The sequence below is a fragment of the Typopeltis vanoorti genome, chromosome 5 (assembly GCF_054136105.1).
Source record: "Typopeltis vanoorti isolate ZY-2024b chromosome 5, IOZ_Tvanoo_1.0, whole genome shotgun sequence".
NCBI classification, from domain to species: Eukaryota; Metazoa; Arthropoda; class Arachnida; order Uropygi; family Thelyphonidae; genus Typopeltis; species Typopeltis vanoorti.
Genome location: NC_143553.1, coordinates 2,560,533 through 2,573,960, shown reverse-complemented (window position 1 = coordinate 2,573,960; position 13,428 = coordinate 2,560,533). Strand labels below are relative to the sequence as shown.

General features: G+C 33.6%; 1 protein-coding gene across 2 annotated transcripts in view; it reads right to left on the bottom strand.

Annotated features, from left to right (window-relative positions):
- Positions 1-13,428, bottom strand: part of LOC150106189 (RRP12-like protein) — a 582,235-nt gene that overhangs the window by 395,723 nt on the left and 173,084 nt on the right. For both annotated transcript variants that reach the window (XM_090392222.1, XM_090392221.1), the window contains exon 9: positions 10,144-10,242. In XM_090392222.1, the coding sequence (XP_090248348.1) occupies positions 10,144-10,242 (99 nt within the window). The remainder of the gene's footprint in view (positions 1-10,143; positions 10,243-13,428) is intronic.

Below are 13,428 nucleotides of genomic sequence, written 5' to 3'. Positions count from 1 at the left end.
TCTGAATCATATCACGTGGGAAATAGTTAACACTGTATCCATGAATTGCCTATTCTAGAGCTCTTTTACTTACAGCGCTAACACTTATAGGTAGTATAAAAAATTACAAGTGGGGACTAAATTAATCGGCTTAAGTTAAAAAAAAAATAAAGAGAACTTAACAGAAAGATTTAAATGAGTAGAAGTAAGGTAGACATAAGAAAGAAAATAAGATAAGAAAATTAAATCATAGAATATAACAAAAATCTGCAGTCTGACAGCTCAAAATAATAATTGTAATTAATAACATCATCAAAAAAATTACAAATGGCACAAATAAATAGCTACTACAATATCATCATAAAACATATAATTCTACTAGCAAGTTTAGATGTAGTAAGGTTAATGGTAAATTACCAATGTTAAAGTAAGTTTCACAGCTTACACATGTAAGCTGCAAAACTTACAAATTCCAAAAATGCAATATAGTCTTGATATCTTTCAATTCTAATCAAGGCAGAATGGCCAGTCTGTCCAAAATAAGAAAGATGACATGGGAGGGTATTTGATAAACACTTGGTAAAGTATCCTTTGTTGATAGTAGGAAGGAAGACAGTTTTCAAGTTGGTTTGATAAAAGCATATAGATTGAAAAAGTAAAATAAACAAATAAAAAATGCAAGCAGATACTTGCATGCCACTTATCACCACTACCCTGCTCAGAAACTTCTTAAAAATAGAGCTTGTGCCATATCAAGTAAGAAAAGCAGGAGGGGAAAAAGAATTGATGTACCTAACAAAGATTCTCATAAAACATGTCTTACAATTAAAAATAATAAAAAAAGCCACTATTAATGACATCTACAAAATATTCCTAATGAAACCTCCAGTTAAGAAAAGACACAGATACCTTCATCCTACAATACATCAAAAGCAAAACAAAAGTAGGGTGCAAAACCAAAGACACTCAAAACTACATATGGCACTCATATGACCCACTATGGAATATGCCTCACCAATCTGGGTTCCAACTTCTATTAGCTCAAAAGAAAAACTTGACAGAGTATAATCAAGAGCAGCAAAAATTATCATAGGTACAGTCTCATCCACAAATCATTTAAAAGCTCAACAAGAGTGTGGGCTTCATATACTAGAAGACAGAAGAAAACTCTCCGCAGTTAATTCACTAACAGAATCAGGAGCCACCAACAGGATCACATCTCACTCAGGACTTTCAATGCCTGGACAATAAAATCTAGACTAAAGAGATCATCTACATTACAATATGATCATGAAATTATAAAACAGATTGATTTAAAGCATCTATCCATTGAAATAAGCAAAGAGCCATTCTTTTATACTATTCAACCAAAAAACACAATGATAAACTTAGATCTCCTCGAACCTTGTTCAAAAAAAAAAGGATTCACAGCAAAAAAGGACTGGACACTATACACCACCTAAACAATCCAAACCATGTCATTGCCTACACTGATGGATCATCTGATGAAGAACTCAACCAAGGGGGTTTAGGGGTTTTTCTAACTCTTCCAGGAGGAGGCGAGGAAATGCAAATCAAAACCACAGCTGGCAAAATAGCTTCAAACTTCACTTGTGAATTAACAGCCATACAAGCAGCTCTCAAGTTCTATCTCTCAAATCCAGTAATAAACATTACAGAAGGAATAATCATCTACAGTGACTCAAAATCTGCACTTGAAGCATTAAAAAATGGAAAACAAATCTCACACAAGAAATTCATGAACTACTAATTACCTTAAATTTGAAAAATAAGAACTACACACTGCAATGGATACCAGCCCGTGTAAATATTGAAGGCAATGAAAGAGCAGACAGACTAGCCAAAGAAGCAAGATACTTACCTCAAAAATCACAAAATCACACCCACTGTCACTAACTGATGTTAATGCTGTCGCCAAAATAAGATTGGTTAAACAAACTATCAAGAAGAAGAAGAATGAAATCAGTGAAATTAATGAAAATAGAGAAATAACCACAGTCATCTCCAGACTAAGAACGGAACATTCCAAAGGCATGAAAATTCAGCCAGGCGGTAGTAGGAGCTATGAAACATGCAAAAACTGTCCAGTTGAACTAACACCTTCTTGTGGAAAGGCTTAGACATTGGTTATGCATTTTTACTAAATAGCTTAAGGAAATTACAACGTATACAAGGATATACATTAAAATTAATTTTAATACACTTCCAATATTTCGGCAACATTACGTTGCCATTTTCACAGCAACTTAAAAACCAAGACATGTGCATGCAAGCACAACAAACAGTAAATGAGGACGAAGCTGGAAGCCATTCTTTCTCCTAAAAGTCCTGATGGTGCCCCCTCCCCTAGCGGGCAATGTTGGTATACTTGGGCGATTGGGCTGAAGGTCTTCAGATGAAGGTTTCCCAAATTTGGGGCAGTCTCATGCAACCAAATTTGTTGAGGTTTGGATTGTTTCTTAGGGCTGAAGCTGGTTCCATGAAAAGCCTTTCATATTTGTATTTACTATGGTGTATTATCATGGCTTTCTTCCACCGTATTCTATGGCATGTATCCAGCGCATGGTCAGCAAGACCAGAGCGGCTGTATTGGTGAAACCGGATGTAGTTCTTGTGTTCTGAAATTCTGATATTTACTGTCCTGCCTGTTTGGCCAAAGTAGGACAGCTTACAGCTGCAAGGTACCTGGTATACAACAGGTAGGTCTAGGGGGGGAGGTTGGTCTTTAGTACGTGTCTTGTTTTTTAAGTTTTTGTGAAAATGGCAACATGACGTTGCCGAAATATTGGAAGTGTACTAAAATTTATTTTAATGTGTATCCTAGTATATGTTGTAATTTCCTTTTTAGTAAAAGGAAATTACAATTAAAAAGCTATTTAGTAAAAAATATAAAAAAATTTAAAAAAAATTAAAAAAAGAACTAACACCTGTCCATATTTATTCTTGTCCAGCAATTGCTGCTGCTCTACAGAAAATTGGCAATAACCCTAGAGCTCTACTCCGTCAAAGTTCAACAGATTGCCAAAGCAGTTCTACAGATCCACAGTCATATCTAGAAGCTCTTCAATGGACTTGACAACAACAACATCAAGGCATAATGCAGAAACAGAGTATGAAGTATTTCAGGGAGGTTTTTGATGCACTACCACAGATATGAGAATAGTATTCTGAAGTTGGCAAATTTTGGATTTATATACTGCTATGTTGTAGAGAAAAAAGGTAGTGTCTAGAATGGAAGAGGACACCAAGTCTTTTGGAGATTGAGGATTCCATGGATGTGATGTGTTTGTGCGAGGAAAAGTTAGCAATGTAGGACCAAGAACATTAAACATAATGGGAAGCGAAGTGAGGTCACTGAAAGAGGTCGAAGAACATTGAAAAAACCAGTCTGATTTTGACTCTGATCACGAAATCTTGGTAGCAAAAATTAAATTAAAATTCAAGAACATACCTAAGACCCATAAAAAAATGAAAAATTAAAAAAAAGACTTATACAAACTCAATGACAAAGCTACGCAAAACACAAATTTCAAAAAGCAATAGAACCTGAGACAAGCCAAGTGACCTCAGACAAAGTGGAATATTTATGGAACCAAGGTAAGGAAATCATGGTAGTACAGACCGAGCAAAAAATATTAAGAATAGCTATTAAACCAAATAAAGACTGGATCACTACAGAAATATTAGAAATCATAGAAGAAAAAAAGAAATGCAAAAAGCCTCTTAAATAGAGAAAACACAAAAGAAAACAAATGGAACCATGGACGACTCAAAAATAAAATTGACAGATTGTGCAAAATAGCAAAAAACAACTGGCTAGAAGAAAAAGCAAAAGCCTATGAAGCAGTCAATAAAATGAATGATAACAAAACAGTCTACAGGATCTTAAAAGAACTCACAAAATCATATGGAACCAAAACACTAAAAATGACGGATAAAAATAACAAAGAAACTGGATCTATACAATAAATAAATAATATATGTAGAGAATACTACCAAACTCTGTTTAAAAAAAAAAAAAAAGAACAATATTGGGACAACATAAATACAGAGCCAGAAAGAGGAAAGGCACCATCAGTAATAAAAGCAGAAATTCTACATACCATAAGCCAAAAGATAGAGTCCAAGGCTCCAGATATTGAACAACTATCCAGAGAACTCTGGAAATGCAGAGATCATAAAGCAACTGACTTCCTTTTAAAACTCTTTAACCAAATTATAGACACCGGAGATATACCAGTGATTGGAAGTCAGAAATCATAATACCTTTTTACAAAAAAGGAGATAGTCAAAACTGTGAGAGCTATAGACCAATAACTGTTTTAAGCCGTAGATCTAAGATTTTCACACGCATCATTCAAAACAGAATTCATAACATAAAGGAAGAAATCATAAGAGGACAAGAAGGTTTTAGAGCCAGCAGATCAACAACAGACCACATCTTTACTGTTAACAACATAGGTGAAATATACTGGAAATGCAATATGCCTATATACTGCTGCGTTATAGACTTCAAACAGGCCTTTGATTCAATAGGGAGAAATAAATTGATTCAAATCCTCAAAGATACAAGAATAGACTCAGAAATCTTATCATTTATCAAAAACTACTATAAAGACACCAAAGCATTCATTAAGACTGAAAGGATCAAGACTGATATATTTAAAGTAGAAAAAGGAGTCATGCAAGGATGCTCACTCTCACCTCACTTATTCATAATAATGCTACAAGAAATATGCAATACCATAGATGAAGAACCAGGACTACAAACAAATGAAACTAACAAAAACCATATTGAATATGAAGATGATATTATCATTCTGGCTGAAACCAATATACAATTACAGAAAACAATAAACAGCAAATGTAAAAAGTACAAAATGAGAATTAACTGGAACAAAACAAAAGTAACAAAAATCAGATCTCAAAGAAAAACCACTAGAACAAGTAAACAGTTATATATAACTTGGTATCCTTATTACAAATAAACTAAATAACCTTGAACCAGTAAAGCAGACTCAGTATAGGATGGTCAGGCATGAACAAAATGAATAGGATATGAAACAACAGCAATATAACAACAGGCCTCAAATTATAAAAACTCTACAAAACTATCATAATTCCCATGGCCACATATGGGGCAGAAGCAACTAAATCAGAAAGAAATTAAAAAAAATGTGAGAATTCGAAATAACATGCCTAAGGAAAATAAATAAGACCAACTGGAGAGAACATAAAACAAATAAACAAATTAGAAATGATTTAAATTACAGCGATAATATTATGGATCAGATTAATAAAGAACAGCTCAGATGGTTTGGAAATTTTCAAAGAATGCCTTACACTAGAATACCAAACCTTGTGTTGAATAGACAGGTAGGAGGAAGCAGACCAAGAGGAAGGCCAAGAAGAACATGGCTCCAGTTGCTAAGGGTAGATCACAATTACCCAGCTACAGAATAATGACCAAGATAACAAGACACAGAGCTAGATATAGAGAAAATTCTTACATACAGGTGATCCATATATGAACGGATGAGAAAGAAAGAAAGTAGTGAGGTCTTTCTTATACACTGTCGAATCAAAAAATTAGAATAGTCAGAGAAAATGTGTTGAATGATTTGCAATTCTAATTTATTGCATAGAAATAATCATTACCAAATATGAATTAGCATAATCTAAATCTATATACTTGTAGATTATATAACCATGTAAACACATAAAAATGTAATATAAACTATAAGAAGGCTGTTATTTGAAAACATTCACAAAATTAGAATAATTTTTAATGTGGTTCAAAATATTAGAATATTTCAAATTTTTCCGATTGGTTTTGAGGAGAGCATAGAAATAGCATATATTTCAGTAGCTGCGAGACTGACTCGTGTGTGAGGAATCATTTGTGCGTGGATTTCAATTAATTATTTGCTAAATATGGGTCAAATGAGTGACATATCAGAAGCTAAGAAGTTTCATATGGTGTCTCCATGCAAAGAAGGTCAAACTCAACAGTTTATAACTAGGGAATTGAAATATTCTCAAGCAAGCATGAGTAGAGTACTGAGACAGTATTCTAATAACCAGAGTTTTCAAAACAATCACTGTAATAGCAGTCAAAATGTAATAACTACATCAAGAGATGAGAGATTGAAGAATATTGTGAAGAAAAACCACTTCTGAAGTGTAAGGTATTTTCACAGGAGATGGAAAGAACTGGGTGAGAATGTGTCCAAATCTACACTGAGACGACTTCACAAATTGGATGTTAAATCGTGTGTGCCTAAGATGAAGCCACTCATGACTTCCAAATTAAACACAGCTAGAGTGTGATGGTGTAAGCAAAGACTGTTGTGGGGGTCAAGAGGACTGGGAAAAGGTACTTTTTAGCAATGAAAGTATGCTTTGTGTCTCTCATGGTCATCGAGGGATATGTGTTCAGCATCTTAAGCATGAAGCATTTGATAAAGAATGCATGAAACATTCAGTGAAATTTGCAATCTCTGTCATGGTATGGACTTGTATTCAGAGGGTACAGATAGGCTGTATTGCGTACAAAAGAGTCAATTCCAAAGTGCACCAAGAAATTCTTGAGCACTTTATATTACCAGCATCAGAAGTTTTATGTGATAGTCACTTCCTTTTTCAGCAAGATTCAGCTTTTTGTCACACTTCCAAGACCACTACACTAGATGGCTCAAAGAAAGACAAATATCAATGTAATTCCTAGGACAGAAAACTCACCAGATTTAAATCCCATTGAGAATTTGTGGGGAATTATGAAGAAATGGCTTCAAGAAGTTGCCCCAAGAGACAAAAATGAACTTGTTTCTAGTCTGCAGACCATATGGGCATGTTTTGATAAAAAAAAAGAGACTGTGAATAACTAATAAATAATATTCCCAAGTGTTTACATATGGTCATAAAAGCTAACAGGAATGCAAACAAAGTACTAACTATCATGTTTCTCTTTGACTGTAATTTTTGTGCATTTATTTTTGAATTATTGTAATATTTTGAACCATATTAAAAATTATTCTAATTTTGTGAATGTTTTCGAATAGCAGTTTTCTTATAATTTATATTACATTTTTATGTGTTTATATAATCTACAGTGTATGTAGATGCTAATTCATGTTTGGTAATAATTATTTTTTATGCAATAAATTAAAATTGAAAATCATTCAACACATTTTCTTCGATTATTCTAATTTTTTTTTTTATTCAAAGGGCTACGAAGTAAGACAAGACTGTGTTTTGGTGGTGCTAAATTCAGTAGGTCATCCTCAACCAATCAGAGAATAGCAAAACTACAGATACGATTCATATCTGTAGTTTTAAACCTTATCTCACGAACTTCAAAGATAGATAAGTTGGAAGAGAAGTTAGTGAAAGAAAGTCATTAAAGTATAGGAGGAAAATGGGTATACAGGACCCTGAAGCAAAATCTAATAAATGTAGAGAACAATCAGAGAATGAATTGGAAGTTGGCTACAAATGAAAGAGGGGGAAAAAAATCATAAGACCAGATGTTCGTGAGCAGGCTCTGTAAACAGATCCTATCAAATGCTCTGGAAATATATCATAAACTACCACCTGAGTTTTTCAAAACCTTTCCAAAGATTGTATCCAAAGATGAGTGGTGATAGTTATAAGACTGGCTGTGCACCAAAACAGGCAGAATCCATATTGCTGATCACTAATTAGCTAATGGCCTACTCCACTTATTTTGAGAGGACTGAGGTAAAGGTAACTGGACAATAGTTTAATGACTAGCTTTTAGCTTAGATGTAGGTTCACTTCTGTGCTGCTGAACAGACACAAGATTACCCCCCCCAGACTCAACCCCTATGTATGAGGTGTGACAATTTAATTCCCAGAATGCACCTGTAAAAAACCTACACTCGGAATTATACATTAGTTGCCACTGTTGCCTTTGAAGTAGTCCCCTTGTGCATTTATACACTGGTTTAGACAGTGTTCCCATTTTTGGAAACAGGTCTGGAACTCTTTTTCCAGAATACTCTTGAGTTCCTTTATCACATTATGCTGGATATCAGTGATGTCAGAAAATCTTTACTGGTTTTTGGTTTTTTAATCTTTACTGGTTTTACTGTATTTAATAATTTTTTTTTTAATCTTTATTTTTTATATATTTTTGAAGTGGAACCAAAACTGTAATGTGCACTAGAACATGCATGAGTTATTTAGTTCGTATCCAAACATAAGTGATACAGTAGTAAGTAATTGGTACAACATTATTTAGAACAAATTAGGATACATTACAAATGAGAACAACTTAAATTTAATAGGTAAATTATACAGGGAATAATAGGTAAAACATCAAGGGAAAAAGAAACTATACATAAGTTATGTACAATAAACATGATCAGATGTTCCTCCAATATCTTGTGTAATCAACTGCTCCTTCGCATGACGTAAGGTCCACTTTTGTGCAAGATGACCGAAGAAGGGGGACAAGAAAGAGGGTATTCCATGGACTGGATTGCCCCACACTCACAATTATCTGGTCCAGTGTGGTAGCCCTCATTTGATGAGGTTTTGCTTGCAGAGTCCTATCATTCGTAGTCTGCTGAGGCTTTTCCAAGTATTCCAGTTTAAGTGGGCACCACGAGGAAGATGTTTGGCTGTTAGAATACCAGTATTACCCTCAGGGTATAGTGCAAACCATTGCTGAAGTCTTTTCATTGGAGGATTTTTAGATGGTTCAACGGTTGCTAGAAAGCTATGGCGGGATCTCAGTCTTTGGGGAACTGTAGTTTGGCCAAATAGTGACTTATCAATTATATGCTTCTTTCATGAGCTGAGAATGCAGATCTTCAAACTGAAGAGGGTACAATACCAACAAAAGTGGGGTGCGCAACAGCTAGGTTCTTATTCCTGCACTCTGTGAGTACCCATTACGGAAAGCTAAAGCTCCTACCAACCAAACGCAAGTGATCATGCAGGAGTGAAAAGAATATGGTAACTAGCAAACAGCTTGAAAGAGCACTATTGAGAGAGAGATATATAGATATTTAGAGGAGTTTTTTTGGAACAAGTCAGAAAAAAAAGTTCAAGTAGTATTAGTCTTTCATGAAGAAAGAAAAAAGTTTAAAAGTTATTTAGCTGTTATGTTACAAGGATAACTGGAATAACAGTTATGGCAGAAATTTATAGGAAATTTGGAACTTTATAAATAAAGTTTCTCACAGAGAAAAAGAAATGTTTATCAGATATTAAAAGTTCAATTAGAACAGTAAGATTTAATGGCTAGTTTGAAGGACAGATAACAGTAAGCTGATTTTTAAGTGTTTGATAATTTTTCCTTGAAAATTCGTTGTACAGGAAAAGGAGTATGAATCTTGAAGAAAGTAGAAGAAACAATTTTGTGACTTTTTTAAAATGTATTAAAGGTGGAATACTAGACAGTGTTCAAAATTAAGGATTTTATTATCCAAGTGTAAACTTTCATATGTCTTACTAAGAATAAATGTACAGTTATTTTCAAGAAAATGATTTTCAGGATAAGGAACTTTTCCCATTAAAGAAATAAAGAAACTGTGTCTTTCAAGAAGTCCCGATGGAGTTAAGAAACAATGTTCTTTTTAGCTGGCATATTTTGAGATCAGATGAGATGTCATTTAGCTAATTATTTCTTTAGATTCTAAGGAGATCATGTGGCTAGTCGAGAATATTGTATATTATGTTTCATGCATTTTAGTATTATTAAATTGTTTTTCATATTTATAGGTAGAAGTGTAAAGTCTCAATTGCTTGATTAAATGAGGAAGTAAATATAGATTTTTAAGAATATATGAGAATTATCATAGCAAAATACATATATCTCAGATTTTACCTGTGTGCTTAGATTTCAGTATAGAAATCTGATACTTCTGGCTACCTATTTTTAAAACTGGTATATCAAAAACAAGATTTTAATATGTAAAATAAAAAAATCAAATGTTCTACAAATAGTAGTTCAACTTTCTACAATATAGAAAATTATATATATATATATATATACGGCAGAAATAGAAAGCCACATACACTGAAAGTTTTTAACTCTCTATATGGAAACATGCATTTGGTAATACATGGTGTCATATAAAAATGAACTGAAATTAAAATAGGTACTGTACTCACCATGATAATCTGACCATTTAACTCTGCAGAAAGGTTGTCAGGTTTGGGTTTATTAAGAAATAAACCTTGAAGGGCTTGCAATGCACACGATATTACCACCTGAAAATTACAGTATTTTGCGTCAACTGGTAATTAAATATGTGACCATTCAAGAATTTGATTGAATCCCAAGCTAAAATTTAATACCTACTGTAATTCTTACGTTTATTTTTCTTTATGTGCTATTCATTATCAATATATATACAGGGTGTTCGGGATAAATTTGACAGTTTCGTAAGGAAAAAGAAAATCTTCTTTGTATCTATTAAATTTAATGAATTGACAAAAAAACATTACAGGCAGAGTTAATTACAATACTATCAACAAGATTTACTCAAAATAACCACCATTAGCATCGATCACAGCTTCAATTCTGCTTCGGAACCTCGAACAAGCTGATGCTACAGTCTCCCTGGGAAGGGCCGCAAAAACTGTTTTAATTTTATCCATTAACTGGGCTTTTGTATTACTGGAAGTGCGATTGGTGTCTTTTTCAACTGCGCCCCATACAAAATAATCCATGGGGTTAAGGTCTGGGGAGTTTGGAGGCCAAACATTTGGACTGGTGAAGTAGTAGAAATTTTCAGACAACCATTTTTGACTTTTCCCAGAGGTGTGGCAAGGGGCCGAATCCTGCTGCCATACATACGGCCTACCATTGGCTACCCTTGTTATCCAGGGCTTGACTACAGTTAGCAACTCCACGAACAAAGCCCGAATTCCAATGCCAGGGTTCTTCAACACCTGTTCCTGCAGATTTGCGAGGAATTCTGCTGTACGAACGCAATCAGATCGTCTGCTAGGGATCTTTCTTCTTGCTACATCCTCGTAGTCACCATTGCAAGTCTCTAGTTCATGCCTGATTGTTTTTACTGTATTCAGGGAGCATTGGGCAGCAGTCGTAATATCCTTATTTTGATGGCGGGCACGAATCATCATGATACAAGTTATTCTCTTCCATGATTCAGGTGGGTTCCAGCTATCCATCCTTTCTGACATCTTGTATATGAATGAAGAAGGGTCCAAACTTTTAAATGAAGAGAAGTGTGTGTTAATACATGTAACTTACGGAAAAATATAATTAATTATAAATATGTCAAATTTATCCCGAACACCCTGTATATATAACAGCAAATTATTGATCATCTTCTCCTTACAATTTTTAATAATATGTATGATTATTAGTTATGTTTTATATTAATACAGTTTATTATTCATACTATCCACTGGAACCTTTGGAACAATGAACATTATGTCCTAAAATTGAAATAAAATGCCTAACACCATCACTTCATTCATTCGTTCATTGGCACAGTAATGAGTGCTTAGTGATGAAACATAGGAACAGTTGTGTATAACATTCCATACATCAAAATGAAGTGACAATAATGCTACACTACAAAGCAGGAAAAAAAAAAGAAAGACTTCAGCCAAGGACACAGTAGTTCCAACAACAACCTGTAGCATCTTGTCTTTTATATAATTTTATTTTGAAAACTGTTAATCATCTCAGACTTCCTGAAATGATTAACAGTTTTCATATAAGGCAAAATGAAAAGAAATTCCAAAAGGGAAAGAAAGAACGTAACAAAAGAATATTAGAGATTGACAAAAAAAATATGGAAGCAGTAAGAAGTATATTTGTATCTGCACTTTGTCAAATTGGAAAATACTGTGTGTAGCTACTTAATATTATTAAGTGTGCTGGATATTTTTAGCTGTCTTTCACTCATGAAAATCTTGTATCAATTGATAACTAAGAATCTCATTATTGATAACAGATGTTACAGAAGATGTGAAATCTTCCAGTTTTAATATTTCAAAATTAAGAGAACCACTGGCTTTCCAAGTTGTTAAAAAATGTGTTGCAAGCATCGCTCTTTCTTTGGAGTAGGGGGGAAAAGACAGTGTAACAAGAATGCCTACTGTATTTCCATACAAATTATGGTGTAAAACATCTGAGACTAGATTTATTTTTTTTTAATATTAAAGACATGACAGTCATATTGACTTCATATATATACATATCAGAGGATGAAGTAATGGGGTTCAAATTCCATGACAAGTATTTTTCTAAATTCATTTTTTTTTAAAATTATTCTGCTTGTTGTACTTATGGCTGAATGACTACAGGACAATAGCTTAAAAATCATAATACAGTGAGCGGCAGTATCCAAACAAAATGAGAAAAGGTGAAGCCGACCTCGATGATGAACTTATTTTAACTTAGCTTGCAACACATTTTTTAACAACTTGGAAAGCCAGTGGTTCTCTTAATTTTGAAATGTTAAAATTGGAAGATTTCACATCTTCTGTAACATCTGTTATCAATAATGAGATTCTTAGAGTTATCAACTGATAAAAGATTTTCATGAGTGAAAGACAGCTAAAAATATCCAGCACACTTAATAATATTAAGCAGCTACACACAATATTCCAGAACTTACAACAGGAAAGAGGTGAGGGTGGGGGAGTTTAGCCACCACTATTACTTTTCAGCAGGGCTGGCCATCTCGGGGGTGGAGTGGGTGCAATGCACCCGGGCCCCACAATCGAGTGGGCACAGTCAGTACACATTTGCGGAAACATATTTTTTATTTTATTTTATTTATTTTTCTTCTAATTTTGCTTATAACTAAAAGGGATTTCATCGACAGGATTTTAGGACCCTCGGTAATAATAATATCTCTGTGTTTCTCTATTATATTAAGGTTTTTGCTTAACCCTTTTGATGCATTTATGCAGTGTATAAAAATTAACAAACATGATTTAGTTTTTACCCTAAATTGCTAAAATGCCTGATTCATCATTAGTTTTTTTGTAATCTGTTACACATTTATATCATTTGGCTCATTATCGAAACCGTTGGAAAAATATTTATTATATTCTTTATATATGGTTAGTCTAGAGCAGGGGGTGGACAACCCTTAACATGCCTGCCAAACGTGGCATGCCAATGACTTTTTTCCAACATGCAACCCAGGGCTCATCTTAAAAAAATAATTAAATAAAAAAATACATTTCAAACATCTTCGCTAACATATATTTTAACTTAATATAATACAATTTTATTAAGTACAGCTAGACCAAATAAAAATGCAACAATTAATAAAACTCTACCAACTATTTCATAATAATAAGGAATAAGAAAATTAGAAACAAACATCCTATTTCCAAGCCATCGATATATCTCCACGATATACTGATGTAAAAGTTTTGTCCAGTTCAGTTGTTGCATTATTCGTC